This window comes from Gopherus evgoodei, chromosome 4, assembly GCF_007399415.2.
Source record: "Gopherus evgoodei ecotype Sinaloan lineage chromosome 4, rGopEvg1_v1.p, whole genome shotgun sequence".
In the NCBI taxonomy this organism is placed as follows: Eukaryota; Metazoa; Chordata; order Testudines; family Testudinidae; genus Gopherus; species Gopherus evgoodei.
Genome location: NC_044325.1, coordinates 33,767,998 through 33,791,554, shown reverse-complemented (window position 1 = coordinate 33,791,554; position 23,557 = coordinate 33,767,998). Strand labels below are relative to the sequence as shown.

General features: G+C 45.3%; 1 protein-coding gene across 5 annotated transcripts in view; it reads right to left on the bottom strand.

The window, feature by feature from the left end:
- Positions 1 to 23,557, bottom strand: part of TTC7B (tetratricopeptide repeat domain 7B) — a 352,148-nt gene that overhangs the window by 64,076 nt on the left and 264,515 nt on the right. For all 5 annotated transcript variants that reach the window (XM_030558926.1, XM_030558927.1, XM_030558928.1 and 2 more), the window contains one exon: positions 7,320 to 7,522. In XM_030558926.1, coding sequence (XP_030414786.1) covers positions 7,320 to 7,522 — 203 coding nt within the window. The remainder of the gene's footprint in view (positions 1 to 7,319; positions 7,523 to 23,557) is intronic.

The window sequence follows — 23,557 nt, the reverse complement described above, 5'->3', positions numbered from 1 at the left end:
AATAATGCTGTAGTCACATATAAAAAGACAATTCTGCCTACATTTTACCCACCTATAATTCTTTCACCCCCTTCTCCAGCCAGCATTTGCAAATGCTACTTCTGGGGGAATTCTGCGCTACTGCATACACGCAGAATTCATGTCCTCCTGCAGATACCCCTTCCCCCCAAAAATACATTCTGCCAGGTAGGTGCTGCAATTACACCTTTTGCCCACCAGGGGCTGCTGTGGCATCAGAAGAGAGGGCAGCCACATCACAGGCCAGAGCAGCCAGCCGCGGAGATGGAGAAGAGCCTTCCTTCCTCACAGAGCCCTGTCCATTGGGCCAGGTGACAAGGCACAGGAAGGATGGGGGGGGGACAGACAGCAGGGCTGTTAGGGGTCACAGACTGGGATTCAGAAGGGCTAGTGGTGAGGGACAGACTGGGGCAGGGGCACAGGAGCTAGTGGGGTGACAGCATTGAGCCAAGGGCTGAATGGGAGTTGGGGTGCAGGGCCACATGAGGATTGGCGGTAGGGAGTGGCTGAGTGGTAGTGCAGGGATATGAGCATGTGCACCTTTCTTAAAAGAAGAGGCTAGGGGTCAGCCAGGGTCTGCATTGGGGAGGCTCCCCAACAATCCCTTCCACCCCTCAAAAACTGTTCCCTACTTCTCCCACCCACACACAACAACCCTCCAGGTTCACTCCGAGGCTCCTTCCAGCAATTACTTCCCTCTCCCTCAGCTCCTCCATTACCCCTGACCTCACTAAGCCTTTGTATTGCTTCTGAGGGGTGCGGAAAATGCGTTTCTGTATTGTAGTTTAAATGAACGATTACTTAAAGTTCTGTATTAACACGTCCAGTAAGGAATCTATTTGTCAAAAAACATTTTCTGAATCTTTTTTGTTGTCTGACATTCTTGCTGACAGCTATTTTGAAATGAATTACCAAAATAACTGAAAATAGCATGATTATATTGTGTTATTTAGACAAATAAAATTTGCAAGGAATGGGAGGGACAAGGGTGTTTGTGCAATTAGAAAGTTGGCAACCCTACTGGGGACAGACTATAGGTTATATCCTGTGGCTGGATAATGTGATGCCACCTTTAGCCAGAGACAGAAAAAAGGCTGGATCTGGATGAAAATATAGCCATACTTGTAAAATAGTAACATCTATAATGACGAAAGAATTCTAGTGAGACTACCTAAAACCAAACTTACTGTGAGAAAAAGGTAATATGGTACCATAGGTCCAGTCCTGTGAATACCATCTTCAACAGGATCTGGATGGTATTCAGCACTTCACAGCAGTAGTCCCCTATATACTCTTGTTGAAAAACACAGCTTCTACTGAAGAGCAGAGTACCTGGATCCAGTCATTTTTGCTTAAAACACAATTGTTATTGCTTATTTATCGATATAAGCTGATTAAACAGACGGATGAGAAAATGCAAAATGCTGCCATAACAAGCAATATAAAGTATACCATTTGTGCAGATATTTTGCTCACTTTATTTGGCAGTTCTACTCTGTCCACCCAGACAAAATATTACAAGGAAAACAAATCTACAAATTGTCAGCCTCAGGAACTCATTAACATCAGTTTAAATCTTAATATACTACTTTGAAATTGTATTATGATTAGGTGCAGTGTCAGACAAAATATTAATGCAAACCGGCCTTACTCAGAGACTTGAATGGATTCCTGTTTTTAGTATTCAGTATGACCCTCCATATTATTTTTGTTAATAGCCATTTCAAGGAATTCTCTCTTTTTTGGGATGAGGGGGGTGGACAGAGTAGTGAGTGGGAGGCAGGAGAGCAAGGGAACTCTCAGAGCCATCAACAAACCCTACAATTTGTGGTTCAGTATGTGTTTTTTATATCTATGTATCTATCTATCCCTGCATTTTTATGTAACTTTGATTTCTTATGCGAGTGATTGTTTTTAATGTAAAGCAATGAAATTGCTATGTTTGATTTACCTTAATATACATTTTGCCATCCGCTTTAGAATGTAAGCTTAACATGCTCTGAATATATGTTGGACATTCTATGCAAAAAATGCAACTGTTATTTAACCAACCTGAGCTCTATTACTGTATTCTGTAACTGATATATTCAAAATAGCAGAGCATTTTACTACTGCTTTGTAGAAGTCACTAGAAAGTCAAATTAAATAAGAAAGGCAAATTTTAAAAAATCACAATTAAAGATTAAAGAAAATCAACAGGCCTGAGACATATCCTTTCATAGAATTACAATTCCTAAAATTGCAAGGCAGATCCAAAATCTAAGCACAGTAATCACAAGTTAGAAATATCAACTGCTCCTGCAGGGATGTCGATGTCTGCACAGTGCTGTCACTGCTATGTCATTGCTGTTGGGCCTAAACATCTCTCTAGCACACGTGCAACTAATAGACAAAAAAAGGAGAAAAATGTTGAGTTGTGAGTATGAACACATGAGAAATCACCACAATTTTCCCCCTCAAAATACCCTCTCTTTGAAATCAACAACAAATATATCATTGGGGATTTGATACTCAGAAGACTCAAAAGAACAGTCTGAAAGGGACAGATGAACAACAGGATACTGCCTTCCCGGAGCTAAGACATGAGACATCACTCCAAAAGTAGGAAGGCGTCAATTTGTGGTGTTTCATATCGGCATTAATGACACTGTATTGCAGGACATCACACCAACAGTAGATGACTTCAAGGAACTCAGAAGTATGCCGAGGAAGAAGAATATCCAAGTGATCATCTCTGAAACCCTTCTTGTCCCATGAACAAAACAAGGCAGAAGACTCTGGAAGTGAACCGCTAGCTAGATAAGTGGTATAGGATTGAGGATTTTGGTTTTGGGAAACATTGGTCCACCTTTTACGAGGAAAGGGGTTCTACACATTTTGGATGACCTTCACCTCATTAAAAGAGGGATCAATCTTCTCCAGAACAGGCTGACTAGAATAGTCAGGAGAACATTAAACTAATAAAAAAGAGGAGGGTAAAAAGATGAAAGATACAAGCATTCAATTAGCACAAAACTGAGATGCTGAGAACAAAATTAATCAAGGAACTGAAGGACATGACAAAATTCTTGACTTGCTTATGTATCAATGCTAGGAGCCTAGGTAACAAACAAGATAAATTTGAATCTGTCATTTACAAGCATAAATTTGATTTAGTTGGTATTAATGAAACCTGATAGGATGACTCCCATGATTGGAATGTTAAAATCAATGGTTATAACCTATTTAGGAAGGACTGAGCAGGCAAAACAGGAGGACGAATGACACTATTTAAAAAGCGGCATTACCTGTTTTCAAGTCACTGATTACTTCAATGAAAATGATCCTGAATGCTTATGGATCAATGTCCTAACAGATAAAGCAAAAGACGGGGTAACAGTTTATATCTACTAAAGACTATGAAGTCACACCAGGGAACAGGATGACCAGCTCCTTATACACCTATCTATAATGTGCAGGAAAAAAGTCTTGTGATCATGGGAGACTTCAATTTGAGTGACACATGCTGGAGGTCTCATGTTGCCAGTACTAAAACATCTTGAAATTTCTCAGTGTTATAGATGACAAATTTCCTAACTCAGAAAGTGTTGCGTCCAACATGAGGGGAATTTTATATTAGACCTCATCTTGAGAGATGAAGCGGAACCGATCACAGAGCTAAAAATTAATGGTAACTTAAGTACAAATGATCATGACTTCACTACATTTATAACGTGCAAACAGAATAAAGCCAGACCAGGGATATATATATACTTGCTGCTTTAATAGGATCAGTTTCACAAAACTGAAAACAATTAAGAGCCAGATCAACTGGGAGGAAGAATTTTATCAGAAAACTATGAATGATAATTTGAAATTGTTGAAGATGCCCAAAAAAGCCATAATCCTACAACAGAGAAAGGCGGCTATATTGGTTAAAAAACTGACCTGGTTTAAAGGGTGAATGAAGGAAACTATAAAAAATAAAAATTACTACATAACAAATGGAAGACTGGAGAAATTGAGTAATGAACATAAATTGGAAGCTTTGAACTGTAGAAAATTGATAAAGGAAGCAAAGGGACACAAGGGGAAATCTAAGGCGAGCAAAGGTAAGGACAATAAGGAATTTTAAAAATATATTAGGAACAAAAAGAATTCTAACAATGGCATTAGTCCATTACTAAGTGGAAATGGCAGAATTATAAATAATAATGCAGAAAAGGCCAAATGTCCAATAAATATTTCTTGTCTGTATATGGGAAAGAAATATGATGTAGTCATATATAATACCACTCTTTCCATTCCACTAGTATCTCGGAAAGATGTTAAACAGCATTGACTAAAGTTAGACATTTTTAAACAAGCAGACAGCTTGCATTCAAGAGTTTTAAAAGAGCTGGCTGAGGAACTTGTTGAACCATTGATGCTGATTTTCAATAAGTCTTCCAACATCGGGGAAGTTCCAGAAGACTTGAAGAAAGGTAATGTTGTGCCAATTTTAAAAAAGGATAAATGGGATGACCAAGGTGGTTATAGGCCTGGCAGTCGGACATTGATTCTGGGCAAGATAATGGAAAGGCTCATTCAAGAATCAATTAGTAATGAATAAAGGATGGTAATATAATTAATGCCAATCAACTCTGGTTTATGAAAAATAGATTCTGTCAAACTAACTTGATGTGTTTTCTTTTTTAAATGAGATTACAAGTTTGGTTGATAAAGCATAAATTTGATCTAGTTAGTATTATTGATATTAACCTAACATACTAAGGCCATATCTACACTAGCAAAATTACAGTGGCACAGCTGCAGTGATGCAGCTATGCCACTGCCACTGAAAGATCGCTCATGTAGCTGCTCCATGCCAACAGGAGAGAGCTCTCCCATCGACAAAATAAAAGCACCTAAATGAGCAGTGGTAGCTATGTCAGCGGGAGAAGCTCTCCTGCCAACATAGCGCTGCGCACATGACTGCTTATGCCAGTGAAATTTATGTTGCTCAGGGTGTGTTTTTTTTTCACACCGCTGAGCGACATGTTTTGCCGACATCAGTGATAACGTAGATGACTTCTTAAGGCATCCGACTGCGTACTGCATGACAGTTTGATTAAAAAACTAGAAAGATATAAAATTAATATGGCACACATTACAGCAGCGGTCCAGGTGTTTGGCAGCATTTCGGCGGCGGGTGGGCCCTTCAGTACTGCTGAAGACACAATGCAACTGAAGGGCTCCCGTTGCCGAAATGCCCCACGAGCCCTGGCCCGGCAGAGGTCTGGGTCTTCGGTGGCAGTTCCACAGTGGGGGGCCCTTCAGTGCTGCTGAAGACACAGAGTGACTGAAGGGCCCTCCGCTGCCGAAATGCTGCTGAAGACCTGGACCGCTGCCAAGTGAGTACAAGCGCCACAGTTCCCCCGCTTTACCCCAGGCCCCTCGAATCCTCTGGGCGGCCCTGCTTTATTATACAGGATGTCAGACTAGATCAGGGGTTCTCAAACTGGGGGTTGTGACCCCTCAGGGGGTCACAAGGTTATTACATTGGGGGCTCACGAGCTGTCAGCCTCCACCCCCAAAGCCTGCTTTCCCTCCAGCATTTAAAACAGTGTTAAATACAAAAAAAGTGTTTTTGATTTATAAGGGGGGTGCACTCATAGGTTTGCTGTGTGAAAGGGGTAACCAATACAAAAGTTTGAGAAACACTGGACTAGATGATCACAGTAATCTCTTCTGGCCTTGAAATCTATGAATCATTCTGTGTCATGTAGCCTCCTGGTTCTTTGAAGTTATACAGACAACTCTATGCTTAAAGTATTATTGACATACTTTCCCCCCCCAAAATTCACAAGCATACATCACAAATTTTGGTCTCTATATTGACCCCATGAAGAACACAGTTCAGATTTGATTTAAACAAGAGATCCAAAGTAATAGACAAGATTTTTACAAACATATTTTAAAAAGAAAAAACACTTAAGGGGCTGGCAAATTCACTGAAATGCAGTGGACTGTTCTCCAGTCAGCACTCTAAAACATCTCAAACCACTTAGATACAAACGGTCAAAATAAAGAAACTTTCAGATATAATCTTTTTAAAAACTATGCTAAAGGTGCAATGCACGTGTTTTTAGGAAGCATCACAAGCTGATATCACAAGCACATAAAATAAAGCAGGCAGTGTTTTCCTGTAATGTTTTAGTTCATATTGACACTGTCAACCATCCCAAGGGAGCGATGTAATTCAAACGGACCAGGTAGGGTAAAGATGAACCAATTTTCAGATAGTTTAAAAAAACAAAAAAACAAAAACTATTTCTGTATTTTATGAGGTAACACTTTTCCTCTTACAACAGAATTCACCATCCTTTTTGCTTAACTGGACAGAATTAAATTCTTATCCTGGAAACAGGTTTCAGAGTTGCTATTCCAGCCTATGGATTGAAACAGTGACTCTTCTATCTTTTTCCCCAAAACCCATTCATATTAACACATCCAGATACTGCCTCACCTCCCAAACGACACAGAAGGGCAGAAACTTACATATGGCTACTCCACCCATGCAACCTCACAGTGGTGCAGAACCTTGCACTGGTCCTCTGTACCTACATGAATTTCACTCTCACGGACTTTGGCAATTTTAGTCATATCCACTAATCTATTTTTAGGCAAAAAAATAGAAATCACCTTCTACACCTGACAGTGTGAATGGAATCATTTCAGCTCCACTCTTTTAATAACCGATCTTTTAAAGATAACAGAACTTCTGCCTTTTGTCTAGAATTTGTATATTATTCTTTAATTGAAAATTTATGCTAAAGCTTGATATTCTAATGACTTTAAAAGTATCTTTCATCATGTACATTCCTCACTGAACATAATAATATGGGTCCCATTTAAATCATTGGGAATTTTATATATGTGATGGAACACAGTGGATTTACAAAAAAGGAGATGAGATCTAGACTATACACAGTAGCCTCTATTCGGACATACTCAAGCTCAGCTATTCATTCTTCTCAAAACAGATCATTCATATTGTGATTAAATCCACAAAACTAAGCCATTTTTGTTAGTGTGAGTGCAAAATTCACATAAAAATGGCAAAACACAGTACCCTTTGTTTGACTCCAACTTACAAGCAACTGATTTTTTTTTTAAACTGCACCTCAGCCATGAAACTAATTAATTTAAGTCAAATATAAATTTAAATGAGTTATAAACACCCCAAAATTGGGGCATCATAATATCAATGCAATAAGGCCCCCAAACAGAGTAGCCCAACTTGAAGTTAAAATGTGTATCCATTTGGGCTCAAGACTTACCAGTCTCTGCATACTTTTTACATGGGTAGGACTGATAGATAAGGCCTCTTCATACCAGCGTTTGGCTTCATCAATATTTCCTCGAAGTTCAGCCACTTGACCTCTCATGTAGAGGACGTTATGTGACATTGGAAAGAGGTTAGCTGCTTCCTGGATACATGCTGTGGCTTCAGCAGGCTTCCCAATTCCTACATAGACTTCAGCTGTAGGAGGAAAAAAAGAAAAAAAGAGTAAATACATTAATGTATTTTTCTATGGTTAATCATAATATGCCAAAATATTGCAAGAACGGTTACATTTTCTTGAGGTTTTTTCATTTCCTGCCAAGTGAATAAGGTTATTTCACTCAAGAAGGGTAATAACTGAAGCTACAAGAAGTGGCCACATAAACCGTTCCCCAAATGAATCTTTTAGAAAATAAGCAACTTTTATATCTGTAACATGTATACTTTAATTTTTTACAATGGCTGTTCCAGACAGCTGAGAGCTTTTTAATAGAAATGTTTTAGTACTACAAAGTAACCTTAATAACAGGTACTTTTAATAAACACTGGAAATTCTAAAAAACTTATCAGCATATATGCTGACACTATTAAAGAAAACCACTGAGTCCCCATGTTTCAGGTGTCAGACTGGAAGGCATCAATTACTGAGCTGACTGAAAAGTTTCTGCTTCTTACTGATATGATTTTACAAGTCACAAACTGAGGGAAGTGGCATCTGCTCATGTTCCCAACCACTGTATGTGGCAACCTGATCCAAATTATCCTGTGTATTTAAGCCTTTTCTTCTTAAAAACACATTTGATAAGAAAAAGAAGGTTCTTGGTAATGTAACATAATTGAACGACAGGTCTATTCAGCATTCTGATTTGCTGAGAAACTGCTTGTGAGATATGAGAAATAAGTTATTTAACTCAATAATTTTATGTGAACATTAAAAACTGTATAATTATATTGGCAACAATTAATTTAAAATATATCATAACTGATATAAATAACTGGCTGGCCTGAGAATGAACTGTCTTTAGGTTGGGTTGGTAAGCTAAAAGTTGCTCAATAAGTAATTAATTAATGGCTAGAAAAAAAGTGTTTTGTTTCAGGCATTCCCTCAGTCTTAAATATTATCATTATGTTGATCAATTAGTTCAAAGTCTGTCCTTTGACTGGGAGGAGGGAGGGTTAAAAATGATGGATGAGCAAGGGACTGTTATCTTGTATGTTTGCATAGCACAACTGGGCCACAAATAATGATTGGGACCGATGGATGCTACCATAGCACAATTTATAACAAATAGCAACTGTGTGTTTAAAAAGTCAAAGCACTACAGATACATCTCTTCTCTTCAAGCCAGTGTTCACGCTACATTATTTGGAGTAATACATCAACCCCATTTAGAAGGATAGGGACATTAAGAGCTCAGTCCAATGTCTACTGAAGTAAACTGGAGTCTTTTCAGGGAGTTTAATGATCTTCGGAGGGAGCCTTAAAAAAATTCAAGTTGATGAGATGTACCACAAATTTTAAGGCACTTTTTAGGGGATAAAAAATTATATCAAACAAACAATAATTAATATTACTTCAGTCTATTCAACTTAAAGAAAAGGAGAATGTAAGTCTTCAGTTGGTTGTAATTTATTAGTTCTTGTACTCATTACTCTGTCTATCCACTTACAGCAATCACAACCATAGCTTCTAGGCATCTAACAAAGGTAGTCAATAAACACAGTGTAAGAGCCCACACAATCTAAAGGCACACTGAAAAACAACCAGAATGGCAGGAGAACTAACAGAGGACAGGAGTCATGAAAGTCTGACGGAAACTGATGAAAGTAATTAATCAGAGAATTCAGGGAAGGAGATGGGTGAACATTCATTTAAGGTTCAGAATTTAATCTTCTGCCTGATCTGGTAATTTACATGAACATTTCTCACACAGTGTTCTCTGATTAATACCATTACTTCATCTTTTAGGAATAAAAGACGATTACCTTTCCCGTAAGTGGTGTTTTTTGAGATATGTTGCTCATGTCTATGCCACAATAGGTGTGCGTGCTCGCCACGTACACCGGTGCCGGAAGTTTTTCCCCTAGCAGTACCCGTAGGAGAGTGCCCCAGCGCCCCTGGAGTGGTGCCTCCATGGCACAGTATAAGGGGCACTGCGTGCTCCCCCCACCCTCAGTTCCTTCTTGCCAAACAACTCCGACAGAGGGGAAGGTGGGCCGGATGTGGAACAGACATGAGCAATACATCTCGAAGAACACCAGTTACAGAAAAGGTAACTGTCTTTTCTTCTTCTCTTAGAGAAGGGGGCCAATGATGCTGGTGTTTGCCACAGGGCATTTGAAATTTTTGCCACCCCTTCATGGAGAGGCAAAGCTACCCTGCCTGGTGCTGAGGAGGACAGAACATTAAACAAGGAGTCTGAGGGCTCCTCCATTTCCTCCTCCTCCTTCCTCTGAGGTCTGGAGAGGGAGGCTGGTGATCCTTCTGAGGCTCCAGTCACTGAGCGAGCCCCACTGGGGGCTGCGTCAGTGGACATGGTGCCCACTGGTACCACTGAGCTAGCCACAGGGCCCGGTACCACTACACCTGCTTTGGCACCAGCAGAGCCGGTTGTTCGGCCTGGCTGACCTGGCCAATCAATGGATGACTACGAAGGGAGGCTGGGCTGACATACGACCTGCGGCTGTCCCCGGACCAGGAGAAGCAGTGGTGCTGGAAGTGATGCTTACCACCGGACCGCGATCCTGACGTGGAGGACTGGTACCGTTGGTAACAGCTGCTCCACGATTGGCTTGGACGGACGGACCTGCAATGGTGAGACACTGGCGATCGACGCCCAGGGCTGTGGAGGCAGTGCTGTGGCAGGATCCTGGAGTGGGACGGCGAATGATGTCAACATCCATGCTGTGACCAGCTGCAGTAATCCCTCCAAGATGAAGACCTTTGACGACGTCTGCCTTGGTCCCATTGGTGTTCGCTCCTTGAGGTGGAGCGCTGCTGAAAGTCTCAATCAGATGGAGGCCAACCAGACAGTTTGGTGGGCGTCGAGGGCAATCCATGTGGACTTTGCCCTGAATGGTTGCTGGGCAGCGAACGGCGTTAGCAACGTTCTCTCAACTGAGACTGGTACCAAGCTGGGTGTGACTTCAGAGATCTCAGTGGAAACTTGTCTCTGGAGCGCGGGGCCAACATCGGTGGTGCTCCTAGTACTGGCATGGACATAACATCCCGGGCCGCCTATAGGGCCTCCAGTATGGAGGGCATCCGGACATCCGGGGAGGCCTGCTCTGAATGGGCCAGGCTACTCCGTTCAACTTAAGTTGGAGGCCTAGAGGCTGATGGGGATCGAGGTCTACCCGACATGGGTCTGGTCTCTGTCCTGGGTTTACTCCGGTGCCGCAGTGAAGGAGGCCTCTTTCTAGCCTTCTTGGCGTGCCACGTGGATGGAGACCGGTGCCGACTGGTTGATGGTGCCAAAGGGTCACCATGCACCGACACTGCAGTGCCTGGTGCCGACTCGGAGCAGCACGCTGGAGCCGGGATCAGCTTCAACTCCATCAGAATAGCTTGGAGCTTTCTCCCTTGGTCCAAGGCTTAAATGACTTACAAATCTTGCAGCAATCGCTGAGATGGGTTTTCCCCAAACAGCACAGACAGTCCGAGTGCGAATCACTCAGTGGCACAGATCACCGACAAGTGTTGCACGACATAAAACCTGGGGTGTGGGGCATGCCCCGGCCTGGGCACTCTAACTAAACTAAACAATTAACTAACTACAGGCACCATAGACTGAATGAACAAGCAGTTTTGGGGACGAGCTACAGCAAAGCTGGAGCAGAGAAATTCTGAAGCAACTTCACTGTTGGCAAGAAGAAACTGAGGGTGGGAGGAGCGTGCACTCCAGGGGTGGTTGGGGCACTCCCCTACGGGTACTGCTAGGGGAAAAGCTTCTGGCATCGGTGCATGTGGCGAGCACACACACCTATTGTGGAACACACATGAGCAATCACTTGAAGAACAACATGTATCACCAGTGAATAGAAGTCTACTGCAGATCACTGGGTCAAATTTAAGACAAGATGGAAATGACTGAAAGTCTGTATTATTTGTCAGGAAGACAGAGGCTTTAGAGGGGAGGGAACTAAGAGCAGAAGAGTCTTTGAACAGAACAGTATGAGAGAAGGGATGGAAAAGCTGGGGGACAAGGAGAAGATATGGAGTAGGTGATGCAGAGAAAAAAAGAGAAGACCTCAAAATGTTAAATAGATGTCCAAACTTCTGGTGGTTTAGATAACCGTTTTTGAGGTTCACCCATCACCACCTGTTGGTAGGAACTGAAAAGAGTTTGTAGCCCTAATTTCAGGGCTGCGAATATAGTATAAAGATAAAACCCCAGCTAGGTTTATTTTAAAAACAAATATTTTAAAGGAGGAGGGTACTGGTTTGGGTCCTTCACTCTTCATAATGCCATTTAATAATTATGTGAACAATGTTAGCTCAAGAGAAAAAAGTTTTTTAGTGTGAGCAAAACAAAGGTTATTTATACTAAATTATTTTCACTACCAGAAATTTAAGATAGAATTAAACTGAGAGAGCAGTGTTACAAGAATTGACAGTTTTTTAATAATGCACACTTACAAACTGGTGATAAGCAGACAGTAAGAGGACGTTATTTACCTTATAGTAACTGGAGCTTCTTCGAGATGTGTGGTCCCTATCTGTAATTCCACTCTTGGTGTGTGCATGTGCTCCAGAAGTCAGAGAATTCTTGCAAGCAATATCTGTTAGTCCATGCATGTGGCCTTGCCCTCCTTGTGATTTCAACTGAAGTCATAAAGGGCAGAGCAGACCAAACTGCCTCTCGAGTTCTCTCTCTACTATGACTCCAGTAAAGATCTGAAGCAGAGGGGAAGGAAGGCAGATAGTGGAATACAGATAAGGGCCACACATCTCAAAGAACCTGCAATTACTAAAAGGTAAGAAACCTCTTCTTCTTTGAGTGCTGGTCCCTATGTGTATTCCACTGTGGGTGACCGGCAAACAGGAGAAGGGAGCAAGGATGCAGACAGCAGAGCCATTTGTAGAATTGCTGCCCACAAAGGATGAGTCAGTGAAGGAGTTCTGTGCTAGTGCATAATGTCTCATGAATGTATGGACAGAGCTCAACATAGCTGTTCTGCAAATGCCAAGTAAAGTGATGTCATTTAGGTTGCTTGTGCTTTGTAAAATGAGCCTTCACTCCATTAGGAGAAAGAAGATGCAACAACTGGTAACTGAGGCCTTGGCTACACTGGAGAGTTGCAGCGCTGGTGGTGGCTTTACAGCACTGCAACTTACTCACCGTCCACATTTGCAAGGCACATACAGCGCTGTATCTCCCTGGATACAGCGCTGGCTGTACTCCTCCTCTGCCTGGGGAATAACGACTGCAGTGCTGGTGATGCAGCGCTGCTCCGCCAGTGTGGCCTCCAAAAGCGCTGTTATTGGCCTCCAGAGGTATTCAGAGGTATCCCAGAATGCCTGCTCAGCCACTCTGCTCATCAGTTCAAACTCTACTGCCCTGGCCTCAGGTGACTCGCCCTTTAAATGCCCCGGGAATTTTAAAAATCCCCTTCCTGTTTGCTCAGCCAGGTGTGGAGTGCAATCAGTGAATCTTTCCAGGTGACCATGCCTCCACACGCCAAACGAGCCCCAGCATGGAGCAATGGCAAGTTGCTGAACCTCATCAGTGTTTGGTGGGAGGAAGCTGTGCAGTCACAGCTGCGCTCCAGCCGTAGGAATTACGATACCTATGGGCAGATATCAAGGGTCATGCTGGAAAGGGGCCATGACCGGGACACGGTGCAGTGCAGGATTAAAATGAAGGAGCTGCAGAGTGCCTATTGCAAAGCCCGTGAGGGAAACTGCCGCTCTGGTGCTGCCCCCACGACCTGCCGTTTTTACAAAGAGCTGGATGCGATACTTGGGGGTGACCCCACCACCAATCCGAGGACCACGATGGACACTTCAGAGCGGGAGGGGGGAGGTGGAAGCGGAGGAGGAGTGGGGGGAGGAGGAAACCGAGAGTGAGGGTACTGGGGTGGGGGGAGACACCCCGGAGTCCCAGGAGGCATGCTGCCAGGAGCTCTTCTCAAGCCAGGAGGAAGGCAGCCAGTCGCAGCAGCAGGTACTTGGTGAAGGACAAGCAGAGGAGCGGGTTCCTGGTAAGCGGCTTTTATTTTCAGGATGGAAATGTGTCGGGAGAGGAGGGAGGGTTAGGGCTGCATGCATGCATGCCTAGATGTGGAATAGCCCGTTGATGTGGTGTATCACGTCGCGGTAATCGGCCTCGGTAATCTCTTCAAAAGTTTCAGCCAGAGCATGGGCAATTCGCTTGCGCAAGTTTATAGGGAGAGCCACTGTGGTCCTTGTCCCAGTCAGGCTAACGCGTCCGCGCCACTGTGCTGCGAGGGGTGGGGGGACCATTGCTGCACACAGGCAAGCTGCATAGGGGCCAGGGCGGAATCCGCATTGCTGTAGAAGACCCTGCCGCTCTTCCCAGGTGACCCGCAGCAGCGAGATACCTTCAAAGATTAACTCCTATGGGAAATGTTGGGAGAGAGTGTTCAGTGTAGGTGCCCATCGCGGCTGTTTGCTTTCCCCAATGCACAGAAACCCCAGCACAGCCCTGAAGCAATCATTCCCCCTTCCCAGGTGACCCGCAGCACTGAGATATCTTCCAGGATTAACTCCTGTTTGAAATGTTGGGAGAGTGTTCAGTGTAGGTGCCCCCTGCAGCTGTTTGCTTTCCCCAATGCACAGAAACCCCAGCACAGTCCTGAAGCAATCAGTCCCCCTTACTCACCATTTCAGGGCTCCTGTGGGTTATGTGCGCTCTATTTGGTATGGGAAAATTATGCTAAAGTGAAGACTGTAAACTCCTTCACTGTGTGGGAATAACTGTCTGAGATATAAACAATGCTGCCTCTGTTAACTGTTGCCTTTTTTTCCTTCCACAAGCGAAATTGAGTTCTCAGCTGTCCGTGCTAACAGCAGCTCAAAGACTCCAAAACCTGTGGAAGAAGCCGCGAAAAAGCAAAGACGACCTGCTTCAAACAGTTATGGATCACTCTGCCAGAGAGAATAAAAAACTGCAGGACTGGAGGGAAAGGGAAAGCAGGATCCGCCAGAGAAACGCAGCGGCCAGGAAGAAAAGCACAAAGCAGCTGATAAGCATCCTGGCGCACCAAGAGGACTCTATCCAGGCGCTCGTAGCCATGCAGGCAGAGGACTATGGCACCGCCCGCCCCCCCATCCCAAAGCTCTTTCCCTTGTGCCCCAATGTCAGCTCCAAACCCCCTTCCCCAGCATCCAGGTTCTTACCTCCACCAGCTGCCTCCAACACCTGTACGTTCACCAACCAGCCCTGAGAACTACGACCCTTACCCTCTGCACTCAACCCCCCTTACCATGCAGTATTTTCATCCTGAAGTGCAGCAGTCATTGCACAGCACTCCAGACAGGACATATTCAAACCTGTGACTGTACAGTTCACCACCACACCCCCCTGCCCTTTTAGGTTCCCAAAATGTTGTGTGTCTGTCAATAAAGTTACTTTCTTTTCAATAAATGAATTCTTGGCTTTGAAAACAGTCTTTATTATTGCAGAAAGTCAAAGATACCTTAGCCCAGGAAAGAAACAGGCACTGCAAATCAGCTTAGGAAAAACAGATTCCTACTAATATTGTAACCACTGCACTTCACTCCCGTGCAAGGCATTACTGTTGGTTTTCAGCCTCGAATTCCTCCCTCAAGGCATCCCTGATCCTTGAAGCCCTGTGCTGGGCCTCTCTAGTAGCCCTGCTCTCTGGCTGTGCAAATTCAGCCTCCAGGCGTTGAACCTCAGAGGTCCATGCCTGACTGAATGTTTCACCCTTCCCTTCACAAATATTATGGAGGATATAACTGCAGGGATGCTGCTTTCCCCCAAGTCTAGCTTTCCATACAGAGATCGCCAGCACCCTTTTAAACAGCCAAAAGCACACTCCACAGTCATTCAGCACTGGCTCAGCCTGTAGTTGAACCAGTCCTTGCTCCTGTCAAGCTTCCCTGTATACGGTTTCATGAGCCAAGGCATTAATGGGTAAGCGGGGTCTCCAAGGATCACAATGGGCATTTCAAGGTCCCTTACTGTGATCTTTCGGTCTGGGAAAAAAGTCCCTGCCTGCAGCTTCCTGAACAGGCCAGTGTTCTGAAAGATGCATGCATCATGCACCTTTCCAGGCCAGCCTGTGTTAATGTCAATGAAATGCCCACGGTGATCCACAAGTGCCTGGAGAACCATAGAGAAATACTCCTTCCCATTAACGTACTCGGATGCTAGGTGGGGTGTTGCCAGAATAGGAATCTGCGTCCTATCTATCGCCCCTCCACAGTTAGGGAAACCCATATGTGCAAAGCCATCCACAATGTCCTGCATGTTCCCCAGAGTCACGGTTCTTCTTAGCAGGATGCGATTAATGGCCCTGCAAACTTGCATCAAAATGACTCCAACGGTCGACTTTCCCATTCCAAACTGGTTCCCGACCAATCTGTAGCTGTCTAGAGTTGCCAGCTTCCAGACTGCAATAGCCACCTGCTTCTCCACTGGCAGGGCAGCTCTCAATCTCGTGTCCTTGCGCCGCAGGGTAGGGGTGAACTCAGCGCACACAGTCCCACGAAAGTGGCTTTTCTCATCCGAAAGTTCTGCAGCCACTGCTCATCATCCCAGACTTCCATGACGATGTGATCCCACCACTCAGTGCTTGTTTCCTGAGCCCAAAAGCGGCATTCCACGGTGCTGAGAATTTCTATGAAAGCCACAAGCAATGTCGTGTCGTATGCGTCACGCGACTCGCAATCATCGTCAGACTCCTCATCACTTTGGAGCTTAAGGAATAGCTCAACTGCCAAACGTGATGTGCTGGTGACACTCGCTAGCAAAGTCCTCAGCAGTTCGGGCTCCATTTCCCAAAGAAATCGCGCTGCACAGAAACCGTTGGGAGAGTCACAATGGCACCAAATGTGGACGGAAAAACAGGGACTGCTGGGATGCAAAGCGATGCATCACGGGGCATTGGGACAGGAAGCAGAATGACCTGCACCGTTCTGTCCCCTTCCCACAACCCACGGCACCAAAATGGGATGAGGTGCTCTGTGGGATAGCTGCCCATAATGCACCACTCCCAATAGCGCTGCAAATGCTGCAAATGTGGCCACACTCCAGCGCTGGTAGCTGTCAGTGTGGCCACACTCCAGCGCTTTCCCTGCACAGCCGTACGAAGACAGCAGTGACTCTAAGCGCTGCAGACCTCCAAGTGTAGCCAAGGCCTGAGCAGGATTCAGCCCAAGATCCACTTACAAATCTTCTGGGAAAATACAGCTTGAGCTCAGACTCATTCTGCTATAGTGAGAAACAATTTGGCAATTTTCTACTTGGTTTTGTCCTTTCCAGGCAGATGGCGAAAGCATGTTGTCCACTGAGGGAGTGAAGTCTCTTCTCTTCTTCAAATACATGCCGTTTCAGAAAAAAACACTGCTAAGTGGATCGACTGGTTCATGTGAAACTCCAAAACTACTTAGGGAGTGAATTTTGGACGAAAGAGACTTTGCCCTTATAGAATACAGTGTACGATGGATCAGCCATTACTGTTCCTAGCTCATCCATGCTTCTGGCTGAGGTAATGGTCACAAGGAATGTAATCTCATTGATAACTGAGACATGGAACATGTAGCTAATAGTTCAAAGGGAAGGTTAAAGAGTGCCAAAAGTACAAGATTTGAGTCCCAGTGAAGGGCAGGTTTCCTTACTGGTGGGAAAGTTATAGGTGGGCTCTTTAAGAATCTGGTAACCAATGGAAGAGTGAAAATTCAATAATCATCCGATAGTGCATGGCACTGATAGCACTGCTGCCAGGTGACCGTGTAGAACTGAGTGAACGCCCAGCTGTTTAGAGTGAAAGATTGTAGACCAAAATGAGGGGACTATCACTGACTCAGGAGATACATGCTTTGGTTGTGCTCCAATGGAAAAATGCTTCCACTTGGCTGGATTAGCATTTCCTAGTGGAATTCTTTCTGATGTTATGTAAAGCTTCAGAGCAGGAGTCTTCTAATGTTGATGCCTAACCAAATACCAAGCCATGAGATGAAGTGCTTTGGGGTTGGGACACTTGATCTTCCCTTTCTCTTGGGTCAAGAGATGAGGAGAGGATTAGAGGTGATCAGAGGAGGAGATGAGAGTCTTGGGAGATCTGGGAACCAAAGGTATCTGGGACTCACAGCCTGTCCTGATGAATTTTCCGTCAGGGAGGAAAGGCATAGCTCAGATGGTCTGAGCAGTGATGGAGTGCATTAGCTGAGAGTGTAGTCCTAGAGCTCCTCTAGAGCAGTACATGTTGCTTATCTTGTTTATTTTGGAGATGAACAGATCTCAGCAGGGGGTCCCCACTGAGCTGTTTGCTACTGAATCGTACAATGTTCACTCATGATCGATAGTACAATGCCTGCTGAGGGTGTCCGCCAACACATTCTGAGTTCCTGACAGATATACTGCAACAGGGTGATTCAATTCCTGATACACCAATTCCACAGGTGTCATAAACAGATAGCTAAGGGTTAATGTCTCTTTCACCTGAAACACCTGACCAGAGAACCAATCAGGAAACCGGATTTTTTCAACTTTGGGAGGAGGGAAGTGGGTGTCTGGGTCTTTTGTCTGTCTGCCTGTTTCCTCTGAGCTGTGGAGAAGTAGTTCTATTTTCTAGTCTTCTGTTTCTAAGTGTAAGGACAAAGAGATCAGATAGTAAGTTCTATGGTTTCTTTTCTTTGGTATTTGCATGAATATAAGTGCTGAAGTGCTTTGATTTGTGTTCTTTTTGAATAAGGCTGTTTATTCAATATTCTTTTAAGCAATTGACCCTGTGTTGTATCATCTTAATACAGAGAAAACATTTGTATTTTTTCTTTCTTTTTTTATATAAAGTTTTCTTTTAAGACCCTTTGTTGTGAGACTCAAGGGATTTGGGTCTTGGGGTCCCCAGGGAAGGTTTTTCAGTGGGACCAGAGTGCCCCAAAACACTCTAATTTTTTGGGTGGTGGCAGCAGTACCAGGTCCAAGCTGGTAACTAAGCTTGGAGGTTTTCATGCTAACCCCCAAATTTTGGACGCTAAGGTCCAGAATCTGGGAATAAGGTTATGTCATGGTGGCAGCGGTGGGATATAGACAGAATCCAGAAGCCAGTAGGAATATTATATTTTTCTTTTCTCTGCTAAGGGCTTTTTAGCAGAGAGAAACAGTTTGGTTTTAAAAGGGAACCAGAGAGAATTTTTTTTTTCTGCTCTCTCTAGCAGTTTGTGGTTTGCATGTTAAGCGAGAAGACTGTTGAGGGTCTTTTGTCATGCAATAGCCCTCCCATTAGCAGGCAAGTACCAGCACTTATATGCATGCAAATAAAGTGGTTTTTCTGGTTTCCCTTCATTGAACATTAGCTAGAGAGAGAAAGGGAAAAAAGCACTGTTGCTAGGCAGACTTCAGGAGGCAACAGAGCCTGCAGTTCAACAGAGAAACACCGGAGGGCACCCCAACACAAGAAAACAGGAACCATGTCTACTAGGACAAAAATGGAGGCCGAAGACCAATTAAAAGAAGCTGAACACAGGCGACAACTGGAAATAAAACAAAAAGAGATGGAGATAAAAGAAAAGGAAGAAAGCATCAAACTGGCAGCCTTCCAAAGAGAACAGGCAGCCCAAGAGGCAGCACACAAAAGAAAACTAGAAGAAGAAGAGGTGGCCCACCGCCGAGAAATGGAAAAGCACCAAAAAGAAATGGAAAAGCACCAAAAAGAAATGGAAAAACAACAAAAAGAGAATGAAGAGAAGGAAAAACAGAGAAAACATGAACTGGACTTGGCAAAAGCTGGGCTGCATGTGCCAGCCAACCCTAACAACCCGGCGCCAATTATTGCTCCACAGCACAGGAAATTTCCCACCTACAAGGCAGGTGATGACACCGAGGCCTTCTTGGAAAATTTTGAAAGAGCCTGTCTTGGGTACAGCATCCCCGAAGACCAGTACATGGTAGAATTAAGGCCACACCTCAGTGGACCTTTAGCAGAGGTGGCAGCTGAAATGCCCAAGCCGCAAATGAATGACTATAAACTTTTTCAAACCAAGGCCAGATACAGGATGGGGATAACCCCAGATCATGCCCGTCGGCGCTTCAGAACCCAAAAGTGGAAACCAGAGGTGTCATTTCCCAAACACGCCTACTACATTGCAAAAAACTATGAGGCCTGGTTAACAGGAAACAACATTCAAACCTTGGAAGAAGTGAACCTCCTCATACAAATGGAGCAGTTCTTGGATGGTGTTCCTGAAGACATCACACGGTACATACAAGATAGAAATCCCAAAACTATCGCTGAGGCGGGGGAGATTGGAGCCAAATGGATGGAACTGGCAGAAAGCAAAAAAGCTACTGTCAAGGGAAACGATTACCCCAGGGGGCACACAGACCATAAACCCTACAACCGAGGACAGCCAAAGACCCTACATACCACCCAAGTAAAGCCACAGATACCCTACTCTTCAACCTCACCAGTCTCCAGTAACTCACCTCGGCCCAGTGACCCATCAGATGGAAGATGCTTTAAGTGTAATGAACTGGGACATATCAAGGCCAACTGTCCCAAGAACACCATGCGAGTGCAATTCATTACACCACCATCACCCCAAAGATCCCCAGGCCCAGATGCCTCTCAAATACCCTTGGAGCGAAGGGAAAATTTGAGAGTGGGCGGAAAGAAGGTTACTGCGTGGAGAGACACGGGGGCACAAGTGTCAGCTATCCACCAATCCTTCGTTGACCCCAAATTCATCAACCCAAAGGCCAAAGTTACAATTTACCCCTTCATGTCACAAGCTGTAGACTTGCCTACAGCTCAACTGCCTGTCCAGTACAAAGGCTGGTCAGGAATGTGGACTTTTGCAGTCTATGACAATTATCCTATCCCCATGCTACTGGGGGAAGACTTGGCCAACCAGGTGAGGCGGGCCAAGAGAGTGGGAATGGTTACCCGTAGCCAAACCAGGCAAGCTTCCAGACCCATTCCTGTTCCTGAACCGTCCACAGAAGCCCCGTCTGTGTTACCAGAGACCCAGACAGAGGCAGTGGACCCGGATTCCATGCCTACCACTGAAACAGCCACAGCATCTCCAGTCCCAGGCCCGGAACTGGAACAGCAACCAGCACCAGCAAGTGCAACCACATCTTCAAACTCAACGCCAGAGGGCGCCAGCAAGCCAGAACTGGCAGAAGCAAAAGACAGCCATACCCAAAAGGCTCAGCCAGAGCCTGAAATACCCTCAGGTGCACCAGCGGAGAGCGGTTCACCAGCAACGGAAACAACCCCATCACCTACATCGCTTCCAGAGGGACCAAGCCCAAGTCCACAGTCTGAGGAAGAACTGGTGACCCCAGCCTCAAGGGAACAGTTCCAGGCTGAGCAGGAAGCAGATGACAGCCTTCAGAAAGCGTGGGCGGCGGCACGGAGCACCCCACCGCCTCTCAGCTCTTCTAATCGATCCCGGTTTGTTATAGACCAAGGACTTTTATACAAGGAAATTCTTTCTGGTGGACACCGGGAAGAATGGCAGCCGCAAAAACAGTTGGTGGTTCCAACTAAGTACCGGGAGAAGCTCTTAAGCTTAGCCCATGATCATCCCAGTGGCCATGCTGGGGTGAACAGAACCAAGGATCGGTTGGGGAAGTCCTTCCACTGGGAGGGGATGGGCAAGGACGTTGCCAAGTATGTCCGGTCTTGTGAGGTATGCCAAAGAGTGGGAAAGCCTCAAGACCAGGTCAAGGCCCCTCTCCAGCCACTCCCCATAATTGAGGTCCCATTTCAGCGAGTAGCTGTGGATATTCTGGGCCCTTTCCCAAAAAAGACGCCCAGAGGAAAGCAGTACGTACTGACTTTAGTGGACTTTGCTACCCGATGGCCAGAAGCAGTAGCTCTAAGCAACACCAGGGCTAACACTGTGTGCCTGGCCCTAACAGACATCTTTGCCAGGGTAGGTTGGCCCTCTGACATCCTTACAGATTCAGGGTCTAATTTCCTGGCAGGGACCATGGAAAAACTGTGGGAAACTCATGGGGTGAATCACTTGGTTGCCACCCCGTACCACCATCAAACCAATGGCCTGGTGGAAAGGTTCAATGGAACTTTGGGGGCCATGATAAGAAAATTCATCAACGAATTCTCCAATAATTGGGACCTAGTGTTGCAGCAGTTGCTGTTTGCCTACAGGGCTGTACCACATCCCAGTTTAGGGTTTTCACCATTTGAACTTGTGTATGGTCACGAGGTTAAGGGGCCATTACAGTTGGTGAAGCAGCAATGGGAGGGGTTTACGCCTTCTCCAGGAACTAACATTCTGGACTTTGTAAGCAACCTACAAAGCACCCTCCGACACTCTTTAGCCCTTGCTAGAGAGAACCTAAAGGATGCTCAAGAAGAGCAAAAGGCCTGGTATGACAGACATGCCAGAGAACGTTCCTTCAAGGTAGGAGACCAGGTTATGGTCTTGAAGGCGCAACAGGCCCATAAGATGGAAGCATCATGGGAAGGGCCATTCACGCTCCAAGAGCGCCTGGGAGCTGTAAACTACCTCATAGCATTTCCCAATTCCTCACTAAAGCCTAAAGTGTACCATGTTAATTCTCTCAAGCCTTTCTATTCCAGAGACTTACAGGTTTGTCAGTTTACAGTCCAGGGAGATGATGCTGAGTGGCCTGACGGTGTCTACTACGACGGGAAAAAAGACGGTGGCGTGGAAGAGGTGAACCTCTCAACCACCCTGGAACGTCTGCAGCGGCAACAAATCAAGGAGCTGTGCACTAGCTTCGCCCCATTGTTCTCAGCCACCCCAGGACGGACTGAACGGGCATACCACTCCATTGATACAGGTAATGCTCACCCAATCAGAACCCCACCCTACCGGGTGTCTCCTCATGCCCAAGCTGCTATACAACGGGAGATCCAGAACATGCTACAGATGGGTATAATCCGCCCATCTACCAGTGCATGGGCATCTCCAGTGGTTCTGGTACCCAAACCAGATGGGGAAATACGCTTCTGCGTGCACTACCGTAAGCTAAATGCTGTAACTCGTCCGACCAACTATCCAATGCCACGTACTAATGAGCTATTGGAAAAGTTGGGACGTGCCCAGTTCATCTCTACCATAGACTTAACCAAGGGGTACTGGCAAGTACCGCTAGATGAACCTGCCAAGGAGAGGTCAGCATTCGTCACCCATACGGGGGTGTATGAATTCAATGTCCTTCCTTTCGGCCTTCGAAATGCACCCGCCACCTTCCAGAGGCTGGTAGACGGTCTACTAGCTGGACTGGGAGAATTTGCAGTTGCCTACCTCGATGATGTGGCCATTTTTTCAGACTCCTGGCCCGAACACCTACTCCACCTGAAAAAGGTCTTTGAGCGCATCAGGCAGGCAGGACTAACTGTTAAGGCCAAAAAGTGTCAAATAGGCCAAAACAGAGTGACTTACCTGGGGCACCAGGTGGGTCGAGGAACCATAAACCCCCTACAGGCCAAGGTGGATGCTATCCAAAAGTGGCCTGTCCCAAGGTCAAAGAAACAGGTCCAATCCTTCTTAGGCTTGGCCGGATACTACAGGCGATTTGTACCACACTACAGCCAAATCGCTGCCCCATTGACCGACCTGACCAAAAAGACCCAGCCAAATGCCGTTAAGTGGACTGATGAGTGTCAAAAAGCCTTTACCCAGCTTAAGGCAACGCTCATGTCTGACCCTGTACTCAGGGCCCCGGATTTTGACAAACCATTCCTAGTAACCACAGATGCATCTGAGCGTGGTATAGGAGCCGTGCTCATGCAGGAAGCAACAGATCACAACTTCCATCCTGTCGTGTTTCTCAGCAAGAAACTGTCTGAGAGGGAAAGTCACTGGTCAGTCAGTGAAAAGGAATGCTATGCCATTGTGTACGCCCTGGAAAAGCTACGCCCATATGTTTGGGGACGGCGGTTCCAACTACAAACTGACCATGCTGCACTAAAGTGGCTTCATACTGCCAAGGGGAACAACAAGAAACTTCTTCGTTGGAGTTTAGCTCTCCAAGATTTTGATTTTGAAATTCAACACATCACAGGAGCTTCTAACAAAGT